This window comes from Haliotis asinina, chromosome 11 (genome assembly GCF_037392515.1).
Source record: "Haliotis asinina isolate JCU_RB_2024 chromosome 11, JCU_Hal_asi_v2, whole genome shotgun sequence".
Taxonomy (NCBI): domain Eukaryota; kingdom Metazoa; phylum Mollusca; class Gastropoda; order Lepetellida; family Haliotidae; genus Haliotis; species Haliotis asinina.
In genome coordinates this window covers 8,285,520-8,302,687 of record NC_090290.1, presented here as the reverse complement: position 1 = coordinate 8,302,687, position 17,168 = coordinate 8,285,520, and the positions used below count along the sequence as shown (strand labels likewise).

Genomic DNA, 17,168 nt, shown 5'->3' with positions numbered 1-17,168 from the left:
CTGTCAACATAATTACATGCTGTACAATACTTCAATATTTGTTAATCAGTATAGAGAAGAGATATGCAACTGTTTTGTGAATCATGTTCAATGAATTGTACGAAATTTGTTTGATTATCTGAGCATTTGTTGTGTGTGTTTTCGACAAGCACATTTTTGGTTATGTTGTAATGTAACAGTAAAATTGTTCGTTGTTAATAACGTTAATATGTTCACCATTAAAGATGTATGTTATGTCTTTTTGCTATGAACAGGGATTGGTATTGGGGGTGTTGTGCTCACTTCCATCTTTACGTCCTACTACAACCTCTATCTGGCCTGGCCCATCTACTACATGGTGAAGTCCTGCTCCGTTGTTCTGCCCTGGACAACATGTGGCAACACATGGAACACCGACCTGTGTGTGGAAACTGTGACTAATGCTCACACCACCAACCTGACGGCTCCGTCAAACAATGCTTCCGTTACGATTACTGACTTATGGGAAAATGTGACCTTGGCTCACTCACCAGCAGAGGAATTTTGGCAGTAAGATATCAGTCGTGATGCCTTGCATCCAGACAAAGCGTCGTATGCACACATAATATCCATGGGGATACACGTATATATTGCATATATTGGAACATGAAAAGAAAATGATTCTCTGCTTCAGGAAATGGGTCACAATGTTATTTCGACAGTTTCAGAAACAGGAATAGACGATGATGTCTTGTAAGTAGAATGTTTTCCTAAGACAAATAGTCGTTTGAAATGTCGCAAATACAAGGTGCAATCGTACATTGTGAATATTCCTTCGATAGGCTAGTGTTGTTGTCATAACACTCGATAACTCATAACTTTATCGGGAAGAGTACAATACCCTGTGCCTTATATCGTTGAAAATGTTTCTACGACTCTCTCTGCTATGCAGGTACAATGTACTCAATGTCTCGTCCGGATTAGAGGATATCGGGTTTGCACAGTGGCATATACTGGGATGTCTCTTTGGTTCAGTGGTTATTATCTTTCTGTGCCTTGTCCGTGGAGTCAAGTCTTCAGGAAAAGTAAGTTGGCGGAAGAAGTTAACAAACAAGAAAACCACAAACCAAACACAATTAGAAGTTTGACACCGCACGTACCATTAATTTATGAATGCAGGAATGTCCATATTCACGATTCGCAAATTGATTTGTGGTCACAGGTGTTGAAATGTGCACTGGGCGCTAAAATTGTAATTTGTTTGAAATCGATGCAACATTCAGAATCTGATATTACTCTTTCTTCTTTCATGAAAAAATCCATAGATTTTTTAATGAATTGCAATTTGTTTACTTTAAATAGCTTGATGCTCTGGGTGGTCATCGTTTGTTATTAATAAATGGACCATGTTACTTTCAGAACATTCTCATTGGTAATTGCATATAAGGAGGAACCTATTCCCAGAACGAACGGATACTTGTGGAAGGGATTTGATTTCTCTGTCGTCAGTGATGTCAAATCAGTTGTCATGAATGCATTAATCACAAAGCCTTTACGATGTTTGTAGTAAACTACGATTAACAACCTAATAGATGAAACTGTACTGGGAATTTACATTCGTGTACCCTTTTGGGGGAGCAATGGTTTTGCAAAACTGTTAAGCAAAAGCCAGTAACACTTTCGTTAAATATTTCTGTTTTCGTCAATACAGAAAGTTACGGAAGAGTAGTAAGGTGATTTTCCTTAAAATATCATACATTAAGTACTACGTTAGAGAGTACGTCCTACGTAGGAGATATTAAGAAGGATGGTTATTAAGCTGAGAAATGTTTGTTTATGCAGGATGTAAGATAGCAGTAGTAGTTAGACAGCGAATATGCCTGACACGCGCGCAGTGTTATTATACTTACTTGTGTGTTACGTTAGGGTGATGTGGACATTGATCTAATTGCAGTTATGGAGGTTTGGGCTCTCTCTCTCTCTCTCTCTCTCTCTCTCTCTCTCACACACACACACACACACACACACACACAAAGATGGTCAGGGTAAGGTATGTTAAAACTCTGAAATTCTGGTTGTAATGTCCTCCGATTTCTTGTCTTCAGGTTGACCTAGGTTTTAATGGATACAAAGTTGTTTTGTTTCTTCGTCATTGTTTACAAGTTGACCTGCGTGAGACTTAAAAAAATACTTAATTCAAAAGGGAAAAATCTTAGTATTATAGTTCTGTTAATAAGGATAAGGGAATACGTACGTAAAGATTGCCACCGATAGTCTAAAACACGCCTGTACACGGAGATTATGACCCTTGTCCGACAACCTCTGAAATATCCAACACGTAATGTGTAACGAAGTGCAACATAAACAGGGAACTAATAACTGTATCGCGTAACAATTATTGGATTCGTCTGTAAATATGTGTATGTGCCCTAAAGCATATTACTGGATTATATCTTCCCACCAACAGGTTGTGTATGTGACCGCACTTCTGCCGTACGTTCTCCTCACCTCCATCTTTATAGTCACGATGTTTCAACCAGGTGCCCTTGATGGAATAATCTTCTACCTCGTACCTGACTTCGCAAAACTACTTGACGTGCAGGTGGGAAAATGATGATGACATCCTTAACTCAGTTCAAACACGTACTTCCTTTAATTCACTTCTTAAACATGTGACGGGATCAATAATTTTGATGCGAATCCTTGAAATATTACCATTATCAACAACGCTATTACAAAATAAATTATGTATGCAGAGTGTGTTAAGTGACAGGAATGGCGAAACATAGGCAAGTGTTAATTAAACGGCTGTGCAATCGAGAAGTCATCACCCGTGTCACGGTTGAATAATAACCTGAGTATAGTAAAGCTCCTTACGTTTCATTGACCCATTGCTACTTTCTTTCACTTCTCTCCCAAGACGAATGTAGTTGGTGGTGACTGAATGTTATTTAATTCAGGTATGGCTAGAGGCTTGTCTGCAGGTGTTCTACTCGCTTGGGCCTGGCTACGGGGCAGTTGGGACAGCTGCAAGCTACAAAGCTTTCCGTCTACCATGTCTCAGGTGAATACTTGACTGTATGAGAGAATTACTGAGTGTTATTTCTCGGTACATCAGTCCTTGAATTTTGAGTTTCAGTCAGATCGGCTGTGCTTCCGTCACATCGTTGATTTGACATAATCATCCAGCTGGGGACAAATTTACTTTGAATGCTTTGGGAGTTGAGTCCCCCTTAGGAGGAAAATACGTTTACAATACCTCACCCCACTATTTCTTAAATTTATAACTCTTTTTCATGAATCTGTATCTCCATCTTGATAATGAATTATTGCTATAGAGCCGTTGAAAGGGAAATGGTCTATTGTAGTATGGGAATATGTTAAAGATATCTTCGTACATATCACAGCTTCTGAAGACCCATTCTCTTGAGTCCTGTTGAAATTTGACACATGCCATATTGGAGATAAAGCTGTCTCAGTAAATATAACAAATATAGTTGTAAGTATATTGAATCATTATTTGTATTCACAGAGATTGCTTCATACTGTCCATAATATCAGAAGGAACCAGCATCTTTTCTGGCCTGGTAACGTTTGCTGTTCTAGGGTCGATGGCACAGAAAATTGGTGTTCCTATTGCAAAGGTAGTTTCAACAGGTAGGGGATACATAGTCATGTTAAGACGTTACATTCACTGTAAAGACATGCCCGAGAGTACTGAGAGTCTCACCTTACTTTACGACGACAGGAAAAATTATGAAGCTAAGAACTGTAGACTTTCATCGTATTTTATAATATAACATGACGTCGGCTCAGAAACTGCAACTTGGTAACTAGCAAATACCCCTAAGCAAATACACCCGTTCAATTTTGTGAGAGATAATTATGTGCATGAATATATTAAATGTTATTCTTGTAGGTCCAGGTTTGGGATTTGTAACTTATCCAGAAGCACTGGCCCAGCTTCCGCTTCCTCAGCTGTGGTCGTTCTTGTTCTTTCTGATGCTCCTGATGGTTGGTTTGGATTCACAGGTACAAACTCAGGTGTTCAACGTTTCACAGGTACAGAGTATTTTCCTCCTAAGGGGTACACAGATCCCAAAGTGTTCAACGTTCCACCGGACAGAGATCCATTTTTATATCTCCACTAGTATGGGCATATTGTGCTTCACTCTTTATGCCGAGCACTGACTCATCAGCACACTTGGTGTCTTGACGCATTTCTGTTCCGTACAGTGACCAGCGTGAAAGGAATGGAAATTGTAAAACTGATCATTGCAGCTCCAGCGTAATGAACTTCACCGTTATGAATAAAACTATGTAGTTAACATTTCTACTGAATTTTAAAGTACACACTGCCTTTAGAAGCTACGTATTTAAACACTTCAATTCCTTACAGTTCCTGGGAATGGAAGTAATCATAACTGCTCTGGTTGATGGGTATCCGCGGCAGCTGGGAAAGAGGAGGCCGCTTGTTACAGGAGGAGGCTGCCTGATACTCTTCCTCTTTGGAATCATCTTCTGCACACAGGTGACCTTTATACAAAATACTCATTTTCTTTAAAATCACACCAGGCTTGTGTTTTGTACAGAATACATAATGAGTGAGTGAGTGAGTGAGTTTTGTTTTAGGCCACACCCAGCAACATTCCAGCTATATGGCGGCGGTCTGTAAGCACAGGATACATAAAATACAACGAAACCTTACTATAGTGTTATTAATCATAATCAAATATAAATGTCCCAGTGTAAGCAATACCATCGCTCTGTGTTAGTGTATAGTTGTGGGACGATGACCATTGCATACTACCTCCAGCAGTAGCTAACAAAACGAAAGAAGCAGCGACCATAGTCATTACTAATATATGTAACAGTAGTGATAAAATAGGTTTTAAAATCACACCAGGTTTGATTTTTTTACGGGATGCATAAAATACACTGAGACTTTATTATAGTGTTATTAATCACAATGAAACATATATGCCCAAGTGTAAGCAATAGCATCTCCCTGATTGGCACACTTTGAAGGTTTTATTTCCTAAAAGTGTTACCGTGTAGTTGTTGAACGATAACCATTTCATACTACTTCCAGCAATAGCTAACAAAACAATTGATAAAATAGAAGGTTTAGGTGTTAGTTAAAACAGTGGTAGCAATTGTAGCGTAATATTGATTTTGTTATCGTGGAAGTGGTATCAGTATGTGCGATGGTATTTCATATTTGTGTTGCAGGGAGGGCCGTACATGTTCCAGCTGGTAGACTGGTATGTAGCTTCTCTGGGACCTATGGTGTTCTGCACACTGGAGTGTGTTGCCGTGATGTGGATATACGGTTGGTACATACAGCTTCAACCTGCAAAGTCCTTATTTCAAAGTGATATATGAGTTACTTCAAATAAATCACCTCATTGTAAAGGTAAATATCATACATGTGTGGACATAATGTGTGAAGAAGAATATGTGTTTGTTTCAGGGGCAAAACGATTCAGTAGTGATGTTGCCATGATGACGGGAAAACATCTTTCACCGGCAGTTAAGGTTCCCTTGGCGTTTGTTACGCCGGCAATCTTGTTGGTAAGAAAGCTAATACAGACAGTGAGGTAGTTATTCTGCTTTACGCAACATTCCTGCACTGCCAAAACATGGGCATCACACATCTTACCAATCTGCGTATATTTATGGAGAACGATAAGGCACTGCTCTACAGAAATAAATAATGATTTTGAACACTTTCGAACACAGGCATGAAGCATACCAAAGAGATTTACTAAACGTATTTTTGTTGATTAATTCAAACGTGTCTTTTATTACGGATGGGGCCTTGAACGGTGACAGGTTGTAATCCACACAGCTGGAAACTCTCATGGACCATGAGCATGACTGGATGTTTTCTCCGACAAAGTTACAGGCTAGCTATATCGATTACACGTGCGCTCTCCTCACCCGAAATGCAATAATCATTACTACCAGTTTGAAGCCTACATCTTTTCCTACATTGGGAACAATGGATCTGCAAGACTGATAAAGTGCAAATGGTGAAGTCAAGGAGGAAACAGATAGAAACATATGATAAATAGAAAATAAGGGAAATGTGACACGTCATGGAAACGTGTCACGTCTATGAAAATATATAGGACTTTTTCTCCCAAACATGGCCGTTGGTTAGGGGTATGCTCGCAAAATTAAATATACCTACTCTTTTTAGTGACACACACACACACACACACACACACACACACACACACACACACACACAGACCGAGTCTGAATATCCTTAAAACCGACATAATTTCTACAATTCTTATCATTAACACAGATTTAATTTCTTCAAATCTATCTGGTTTCTCTTTGTCAGTGTGATCATCATGCAGATGATGTTATAGATTACACTTTATGACTAAGCTATGATGTCACAATACAAAGGGCTCGGAGCGCTGCATAGTGTGTGCGTCCAAAGTACAATTTGAGATCATTGATATATAAACAGTGATGTGTGATGATTTTCATTGCATACAGATGGACAGGTTTTACTTTATACAATTAAGTATAGGTCTGAACATTTTGATGAAGTAATTTAATTTTCTTTAAGTTTTCTTTCTTTCATCACTGGCACCCATGAAGAGCCACCTCCTCGTGGTGGGTGCTGGGTAATGCTAAGTGCTCTTCTCCCGTGTGGACCCGGGATAGAATGTGTCCACAGCACCCCATTGCTTGTCGTAAGAGGCGACTAAATTGGGCAACCTGTTGGCCGTGGGTTGCGTCCCGTGTCGGTGGAGGACGGGAACCTGGTGGTTGAGGACATTTGGACTTTTAACTGCTTTCCATTTGCCTAACACACCACTTTGGCCCTTACTTCACCTAGACGGGTGGTTGAATTGGCCCGATTCAACCAATCGGCTGGTCATGCCAAGCCCTGTGCATGAATTATATATATATATGTCATTGCACAAATTTTATTTGGACTTTTAATTTCGGTCTTGGCTGAATTATTCATCGACCTTTCTGGTTTTGGAATGTATTTGAAGTTCTGAATTTTGCCTAGAGTCTTATGCCCAGAAGGCGGTGGCTCATGGGCCAATCTGGTGGATTAATTCTTTGTAATTCTTCTACTGGAGTATATCATCCGGGTATCCTTGGTGCTGCAAGCTGGAGGCCCGCTTGCTTTAGCATTGTCCTTGTGATACTCCGTGGTGGGTGGGGAGCTCGGATGATGAACCATATTACACTAACTATGGCGTATGAAACCCCAACCAAAAAAACAAAACGTCCACTTGATATTGACCCTGTTGAAACTGACCATAGACCGTCTACATCGATTGAATATTGGCCGCGTTTCGTTGTTATTGAGACTCCTGACAAGACACCGTTAAAGTTGAACCCCTTTGCTGTATCCAAGGGTATTCAAGGTGTTGCTGGAGAGGTGAAAAACATTAGACGCTTGCGTTCGGGTGCCCTGCTAGTCGAATGCGGGAAAAAGCAACAAGCAACGAACCTGATGAACATGAAATCTTTCGTGGGCAGTCCCGTCACGGTCTCTGCTCACAAGACCTTGAATACTAGTAAAGGTATCATCAGAGATCGTGATCGATTGTTTGCTGATATGTCCGAAATTGACATAGGATCAGAAATGAAAGATCAAGGTGTGCTGTATGTCAAGCGCTTTTCAACCCGAAAAAACAATGAAACATTCCAAACTAATACCTATCTGTTTACTTTTTCATGTCCAAATGCTCCTAAATCAGTGAAGGCAGGCTATTGTAACATACAAGTTGATACCTACATCCCCAACCCGCTTAGGTGTTTTAAATGCCAGAAATATGGACATGGTGTGAATACTTGCACATTGTCTGTTGTGTGTGCTCACTGTGGTGAGAAGACACACACAACAGAAGATTGTGACAGTGATTATAAAAAATGCACCAATTGCTCAGGCGACCATTCTTCATTTTCTAAGCAATGTCCTGTTTGGAAAGAGCAAATGGAAATCAATAAAATCAAATTTACTCAAAATATCTCTTTTTCCGAGGCCAAAAAACTGGTAAAGACATCTGATCTTCCACAAACTTATGCTACAGTAGCAAAAACATCATCGGGATCTAAATCTAACACTACATCAACCACAGGCTGCCAAACTACCTTGACTTGGGTAAATTGCGATTCTCCACAGCTTTTGTACCCTGCTATATCATCTCAGACTGAGGAATCACTTCCTAGTACCTCAAAGTCTTCTTCTGATCACAAATCATCATCCCAGTCAAACTCAAAGTCTCAAACCACAGCTGATAGTCAACAAACTGCGAAAAATAAACCGAAGCCAAAGCCTGATGCTTCAAAACAACAAAGTGGCAGAGCTCCAAAAGGGTCACAGAACAAAATTCAATTGTTCAATAAATACGGGTCTCTTGAAGACATGGACGTTTCTGAAAACGTCCATTCTAGGGCACATAGCTTGTCGCCCTCCAAAAGAGTGCGGGGTAGATCCCCAATAAATCCCCCCAAACCATAGTTTATTCCAGTAATATTGTACAGTGGAACTGCAGAGGATTAAGGACTAATTTACATGAATTACAGCTATTAGTCCAAGATTTTATACCTTCAGCGATATGTCTCCAAGAGACATATTTAAAACAAACAGATACATTTAATTTTCGTCAGTTTAATACATATCATTGTTTTTCACCTTCAGGTGATAGGGCCACTGGCGGATCATCCATTCTAGTGAAACAAAACGTTATTCAAAGCCCAGTTACACTTAATACTAATATGCAGGCTGTTGCAGTGAGAATTACGTTACATGTAGCGTTTACGCTATGCTCTCTTTATATTTCGCCGTCTTCGACGTTTGCTAAAACTGATCTTCAAGCTCTATATGATCAGCTCCCGAAGCCCTGTATTATAATGGGAGATTTAAATGGGCACAACCCACTCTGGGGTAGTGTAAATATAAACACTAAAGGTAAATTGTTGGAGGACTTTTGTTCTGACAATGATTTATGTATTTATAATGATGGTTCCAGCACATATTTACATCCTGGTACAGGGACTTATTCTGCTCTCGACTTGTCATTGACAAATTCTGAACTACTAAATGAATTCGAATGGTCAGTCCACGATGACCTATGTGGAAGTGACCATTTTCCTACTATATTAAAAGCTATAACTCCATCCGATGTTCCTCCATCATCAAGACGAAATTTTAAAAAGGCTAACTGGGCTTTATATGAAACACTGAGTGCTGAAAAACTTATACCTGAAAGTTTTATTGACGTTCCCGATGCTATTAAATGCTTTTCTGATGAACTGAATTCCATAGCTGATGGGTGTATACCAAAGTCCTCTGTAGTTCCACACATAAGGAAACCATGGTTCAACGATGCGTGCAAACAAGCTAGGAAGGCAAGGAAAAAAGCAGAACATTATTTCAGTCGCCATCCTATGGTGCATAATTTCAATAAATTTAAGATTTTAAATGCTAAAGCACGGCGTACTTTTAAACAGAACAAACGCCAATCTTGGCAAAATTATGTATCCAAAATTAATTCTCGGACACCTATGTCAAAGGTATGGAACATGGTCCAGAAAATCAAAGGTAAAGGTACTAAATCTACTGTCCATCATCTTAAACATGGAGATCAATTGCTTACTGATAAATCAGATATTGCTAATAAACTGGGTGAAACCCTTGCGAAACATTCTTCCTCTTCAAATTATGTACCAAAATTCCAGCAATATCTAAAACAACAAGAAAAGAAAACTATTAATTTCAATTCTGATAATGGGGAAGATTATAATGAAACTTTTTCTATTCATGAGCTCCATACTGCTCTTGATCAGGCTCATGACACTGCTACTGGAGCTGATAACATACATTATCAACTCCTGAAGCACTTACCAGAATCCTGCCTAGAAACTCTCCTAAATATTTTTGATGATATTTGGACATCGGGTAACTTTCCTCCGTCATGGCGTGACGCCATAGTAGTACCAATACCTAAACCTGGACGTGATCATACGGATCCATCCAATTATCGTCCGATTTCATTAACAAGATGTGTTTGCAAGACCATGGAACGCATGATAAATAATCGACTTGTTTGGTACTTGGAAACAAATAACCTTATCACAGACATACAATGTGGTTTCCGCAAAAACAGAAGTACTGTCGATCACTTAGTGCGTTTAGAATCATTTGTAAAAAACGCACTGATTAACACGCTGTGTCTATCTTTTTTGATCTTGAAAAAGCATATGACACTACCTGGAAATATGGCATTTTACGAGATTTACATGACTTCGGGTTGCGAGGTCGTTTGCCTCAATTTATTGCCAAGTTTTTACATAACAGACAATTCCAGGTCCGCGTGGGCTCTACCCTGTCTGATCATTACAATCAGGATCAGGGTGTTCCACAAGGCAGTATTTTGTCTGTTACACTTTTTAGCATAAAGATAAATAGTTTATCAAAAGTTTTAAACGATTCAATTGATGGATCGTTATTTGTGAATGATTTTAATATTTCTTGTCGTGGGAAAAACATGCATACTATTGAACGGCAACTGCAGTTGTGTTTAAACAAAATAAATAAATGGTGTCTTGAAAACGGCTTCAAGTTTTCGAAGTCCAAAACTAATTGTATACATTTTTGCAGAACATATAAGCCACATAAGGACCCAGAACTATCTCTAGATGTCACTCCCATCAAAGTTGTAAAGGAGGCCAAGTTCTTGGGATTAATTTTTGACTCACATTTAACGTTTCTACCACATATCAAATCCCTCAAAACTAAATGCCTGAAGACACTTGACTTGTTGAAAGTCGTTTCAAATTCTAAATGGGGAGGGGACCAAGCTACCCTCCTGCAACTTTATCGATCACTGATCCGGTCAAAACTTGATTATGGCTCCATTGTATATGGTGGAGCCTGTAAAAGCAACCTGAAACTTTTCGAACTTCACCTGTTGACAGCCTGTACGTTGAGGCCGATGAGCCATCTCTTGAGCAGCGACGTATCAAATTAGCTTTACAGTATGTAACAAAATTATATTCCAGTGAGTCAAACCCTGCATATAACTGTGTTTTCAGTCCTCTGTGTGAGGACTTATACAATATGAAATCTTCGCTTCTACCGCCTCTTGGTTTAAGAATTAAACCATTTCTTGCTGCTGCCGGCATTGAGCTGGAAAATATAGCTCCTTCCCGTCTTCTTTCTTCTTCTCCTTGGCAGTTGGTTAGGCCCCAAGTGGACCTAACATTGACCACATTTAAAAAATCAGAAACTAATGAATTACAGTATAAACAAGAATATAATCAATTGAAACATAAATATAGCAGTTATAAATCCTTATTTACAGATGTGTCCAAGGACGGTGGCGCAGTAGCTTGTGCCACTGTCATTGGATCCAGAACAATATCTTCTAGATTACCAGACAACAGTTCTATTTTTACCGCTGAGGCTAACGCCATATTAACAGCTCTTAAATATATTCAAAGACGCCATAAACATAAACAATATATAATCTATTCCGACTCTCTTTCTTGCCTTCATGCTATTAAAAATCTTTCTTGTAAACATCCACTTTTAATTGAAATTATTGAACTATATAATGATCTTGCTACTGGTCAATACGACATCGTCTTTTGTTGGTTACCCAGCCACGTTGGCATTTCCGGTAACGCAATGGCCGATCGTGCTGCTAAGGCAGCACTCAACAAATCTGTGACACCACTTCGTATTCCTTATTCTGACTACAAAGCTAGTATTAGAGCTTACACTCGTGATCTGATGCAGAAGAAGTGGGACACCCAAGTAGGTATAAATAAACTACATGAAATAAAACCCTACATTGGGTATACATACTTGGGTTGTCAGTCCAGATTTGAAGAAGTCATTTTGCGACGATGTCGTATTGGCCATACAAGATACACTCATGCATACCTTTTAAAAGGTGAGGATCCTCCGTTTTGTATCCATTGTGATGAGAGAGTCACGGTCAAGCATATCCTGCTTGACTGTGTTGAATTCTCCATCATAAGGGATAAGTATTTTTCTGTAAACACTGTTAAGGATCTTTTTAACACAGTCAGCGCTCATTTAATTATTGTTTTTTTTAAAGGAAATTGATTTCTTCGTTGAATTTTGAGTAATATGTTCTGTATATAAATGTATTTTAATGATTGGTAATTTAGGTTAGGAACTAGAATTGTTAGTGGCTGTACCCTCAAAGGGGGTTGAAGTATTGTAAAATTATTGTCCTCCTGAGAGGGTACGTAAGTCCAAAAACATTCGATGTAAATTTAAATCTACCAGGTTTTTTAATCGTAGTATTCTTGTTGTTTTAATTTTGGCTAGCATATTGTACACTCGCCAGCAGCTGAAGGGATGATGTAAATCCAACTAGGGTCCATGCAGGTAGCAAAGGTACTGTAAGTCCCCATGGTCCCTAGTTTGGTGATCTACCTTCAGTTGTTGGCGATCTATAGCCTGATTTTATAGTGTATTGTCCTAATGGTGATGTTGTTTTTAACTTTCCATGCTAGTTTTAATTCCATTTTTGATATTCTAGTTGCTTTACTGTCCTTCGTTGACAGGTTTTATAATAGACATATAATTAATTTTGATATTAGGTGTTCTCGTCACGATATGGCTGAGATATTGCCGATGTGACGTTAAATTTTAACTCACTCACTCACTCACTTTCATCACTGTCCGGCAATAATTTGTAAAATGAGAATATTGTAAAGTTTGGCACTTCTCTGTTCTCAGAACGTCTTTCCTCAAGTCTTTCACTTTTGTTTGGTTGTTATTGCTTTAACTATAGGACCTTTAACGATTTGTTTCGTTTAGTTTCATTGTAAAGGTAAATATTTCATTTCATCATTACATTTAGGCTGGCGTGTGTGTGTGTGTGTGTGTGTGTGTGTGTGTGTGTGTGTGTGAGAGAGAGAGAGAGAGAGAGAGAGAGATTACCCTTGATAGGAGCCTACAGACATGATCTAATGCAAAAAAATACGATTTTCTTATTTACGTTTAGCTACATCTGTTGACAGTCGTCAGTTGCAAAAGGACCCCTGAAGATCCGGGGAAGAATAGATCTTCGGCAACACGTTTGCCATAAAAGGCGACTATGCTTGTCATAAGAGTCGACTAATGGGATCGGATGGTCAGGCACGCTGACTTGACTGACACACGTCATCGCTTCCCAGTTGCGCAGATCGATGCTCCTGCTGTTGATCACTAGATTGTTTGGCCCGGACTCGCTTATTTACAGACCGCCGCCCTATAACTGGAATATTGCCGAGTGCGGCGTGAAGCTAAACTCACACTCTCACTCAGTTGCTAGAGGGATGGTGTAAGACCATGTAAGAGGTTAAGTCCCTCAGATCCCATATTAGGTGATCTTCCCTTGAATTTGGCGAGGTGTTACCTGAGTCATTTGAACTGATAGTAAGTTCCCACAAAATGGTTTTCGTTGGATGATACATTACGTCACACAACACAATTACATTGAGACTGAAATTGGTATTTATCTTTCAGATGGTTTGCATCCTTACAATTATCAGCTACCAGCCACCGACCTATGGCAAGTACGTGTTTCCCAGTTACGCCAACATAATTGGTTGGTGTTTCGCCGTGATGCCTCTTCTCCCTCTACCAGTCTTCATTGTCATTGCTGTCAGAAAACAGAGGTCAACGAGTTCTCTAAAGAAGGTATATTGTGGTTTTACTTTATCGGCACCAAAGGCTGAATTATTGCCGGCGTCACTCGCTGATTGTCCCAGAAAACAGTGTTAATCAGTCAATGAAGAACATGCATGTCACATTCACGAATAACAAGGAAACATGATCTAAGTGACAACTCAAGATCTATTCTGAAATCACGTTAGTTCACAAATCGGTACAAGTAAATACAAATGCATGGCATCGGTAATACAATGCAGCCTGAATACACCTGGACTTAGTTTTATTTCAGTTCGTAGTGATTAGTAGTCCATTTTGTACATTGTATTGTGAATTTAGAGCTAGTTTTAGCCACGGTATGACTGAAACATTGCCTTTATGACTTTAAATCTTAAGTCACTCAGTCAGTATTATTCGTAACACTGCTATACTGAGTCAAACAAGCCCTTGTGGAAGGTCGCATTAGCTATCCTCTCACTGACCTATGACCATCCAATCAAACGCGAAGGGATTTAACCAATCAAACATCGGTTACTATTTATGATTCGGCGGGACATAGGAAACGATTATTGGATTTTCTCTTTCCTAGCTGCTAACGATGATCTCTGAACCATCGAAAATCCGCATGAAACACAGATTTGTACCTGCAATATATACGCGTATGGGTTTTTGATGACACGGTTATTACTAAATGATTTTTTGTGGAAGATGACATCCTGGAATATTGACAAATGCTATTTTCAGCGACTGAGTACTCGTTGTTGTGAATACTTATTCCTCCGCATGTATCACTCTGAAACGATAGTGTAAAATAGCATTCGGAATTGTTCGATTTTCCATGGTAAAAGTTCAAACGGTTAACATGCACGAATGTTAACTTCAACGATATGCTAAGCTGTATTCTGATTGGTCAGTTCACAGGTTTAGCTGACGCTACCTTTTAACTGGGATTTGTTCGAATAAATCAAGTATTCAATCTCAGTATTTACTCAATCCCCCCACAATATGTTGCAGCATACTAAAGTGTTCCCTTAACAGTTTGATGTGTAGTACAAAGGCGCGAGTATATCTATCCACGTTCTTACAAATATGTGTGGTACATTACCGAACTCAGACGTTCTCGCATACGTGAAATATATATACATGTGAGCACGATGGTTGGGTCATGACTCAATTTTTTTGAACATTGTAAAGTGTATACACCCTGGTGACACTCGTCAGATAGGCCCATGTGAATCTGAAATCTACGATATTGCCTAGATGATGATTTGATCATTCCTTAACTTTTAATTCTTCATAATTTGCGTGATTCACCAGCTATGCCCAGAAGTCTCACACATTGTTTTGTTTCTGGTAACTGGGACTTTTGGAATCGTGTCCACATTTGCACTGACAGACTGGCCTTTTGCTCAGATGACAGATGACCTAACTCCATATCTGAGTCAGCTGGAAGTTCACAATTATGTACATTGTTAGATTTGCATACAACAGCGACATGACGGAAACTAAGACTTGTTAGTTTCAGTTTTGTAAACTGTACGGAAACTCCCACCGCGCGTTTCCATGTACTGAAACCCACAGGAAACCTACATTACCCAGTATCCGTATCCAAGTTATTTTCTTTTTTGCTGTGCTGTTAGGCCATATATTATCAAAAATAACATCTCTATATTTCATCATGAAACATCCTTGAAATACTAGCCAACGTGTTCCATATTTCAGAGAGTGAAACTGGCCTTGAAGCCTGATAAGGATTGGTGCCCTGCAGATGTCAGCTACAAGGAGGCACATTTGATAAACCAAAAGACACAAAGACACATCTTCAAGGAGAAGCTTTTTGACGTGTTTAAGTAACCCGCTACGAACGTTCTGACCTTAAGATATCTCAGTCCACTGTAGTCCACCACTCGTTCATTACACTTCACACCACGTACATATAGATAGTTCACATTTCCACGAATCAAGAGCTCTCTTATACGTTAATAGATGTTTATGACTATGCGCGCGCGCGCGTGCGTGTGTGTCTGTCTATCTTTCTGTATGTCTGTTTGTCTGTCAGTTTGTCTGCGTGCGATGTCTTAGAAGCACAAACCCTTTTTGGAGTTTTCTATGTACTAGTGTCATTCGTCAGAAAAGAGTGATTTTCACTCATGTTATTGGCATGATTATCAAAAATGTAAAGCTAATAAATATATATACTGAGTCAAAAAAAAACAAACAAAGAGGAAGAAGAAACTGTAGAAGTGGGCCATGATTTATGAATTCAGGGGTGAACACCTGGTCGCAGTAAGCAGCAGCTGTGAGGTGTCCACGGATGACCAGAAGTCGGGAACGGTTGATCCAACAGAAAGCATCCGACACTATGGAACTTCCGCCTCCGAATCTGTACGCTTCCTATACACAGCATTGGGCATACCGCTCACGACAACGTCTTCAGACTCTGTGCCTAACGTCCGCGAATCTGAGTACTGTTAGAACTGTGGTTTAAAAGTGTTTTTTAGTATTGAGGCCAACGCAAACACGTGCAAATGAAGAAAACTTCGATGCAAATATCACGTGATCGACTGCACGTGCAAAACCACAAACGTCATTTTCACGACGAATGGATGGGTTTGAGATGGTTTTGCTAACGTCTTTCTAGAGTCTAAAGATAGGGATCCTATTTCGGATAGATAGATGTATCATCAGAGAAAAATTATTCATTATTTTCAAAAAAATACCTTTTGTGAAGTATCCAGATATTATTCATAGCATATTCAAGAATTTTGTAACTAAGGTAATATTTTGTGAAATCCGATATTAATAATTCATGGCTGCAAAAACTATCGTTCCTGTTCTTGACAAACCAAAAGACTGCCAGATACACAGACATTCAAACCCACGACATATAGTGACTATGGCATAGCACATGATATAATGTGTCTATGTTTCCATTACTAGAGGTGAATAAATGAAGCACTCAGTCTTTTGGTACCAGAGAAAGAAGTCAAGAGTATATATACTTAAACATTGCAAGTTTTTCTATGAAGCACATGTATGTTGTCTTTCGTTACCATGGAAAAAAACAGCCATTATCACATTTTTGAACACTTAAGAAAAAGAACAAGTGTCTTTTGGAACAACTTTGGTCAATACACATCCCAGAAACTCAGTTTTAAGACGAAAGTCAGCGAAGGTAAACGAACATGGGCAAGAATGAAGCTCCCTACAACCATCCTGGGCTGCTGCTGTGTTGTGGATAAATGTGGATATATGTGGCCGATGGCAAGACGTAGGTAGCTACCTTTGTTCAGTTCACTCCCTGTCACGAGTCCACTATGTCTCACGCGTCACGCCGAAGACCGATGTCCATTTCCCCAAAGAGATAAAATTTGTGAAGCCCATTGCAGGTTTTGCTGGCCTTGGTGTTGCAGGGCTATTGCCGAAAGCGGTGTTACACCCAACTTACTCTCGCACTGTGTACAACATATTAGCATTCCTAATATAATATATTTGTTCCTAATATAGCATTCTTTATAACCTGTTGTGTTTT

The 17,168-nt window shown here is 39.4% G+C and overlaps 1 protein-coding gene across 1 annotated transcript in view; it reads left to right on the top strand.

Moving 5' to 3' along the window:
- Nucleotides 1–16,626, top strand: part of LOC137256133 (sodium-dependent proline transporter-like) — a 49,460-nt gene extending 32,834 nt beyond the window's left edge. The window contains exons 4-14 of the mRNA XM_067793836.1: nt 255–528; nt 911–1,043; nt 2,426–2,560; nt 2,919–3,022; nt 3,491–3,615; nt 3,878–3,990; nt 4,358–4,489; nt 5,191–5,290; nt 5,432–5,532; nt 13,493–13,666; nt 15,359–16,626. Coding sequence (XP_067649937.1) covers nt 255–528; nt 911–1,043; nt 2,426–2,560; nt 2,919–3,022; nt 3,491–3,615; nt 3,878–3,990; nt 4,358–4,489; nt 5,191–5,290; nt 5,432–5,532; nt 13,493–13,666; nt 15,359–15,490 — 1,523 coding nt within the window. The 3' untranslated portion in view covers nt 15,491–16,626. The remainder of the gene's footprint in view (nt 1–254; nt 529–910; nt 1,044–2,425; nt 2,561–2,918; nt 3,023–3,490; nt 3,616–3,877; nt 3,991–4,357; nt 4,490–5,190; nt 5,291–5,431; nt 5,533–13,492; nt 13,667–15,358) is intronic.
- The last annotated feature ends 542 nt before the right edge of the window (nt 16,627–17,168 follow it).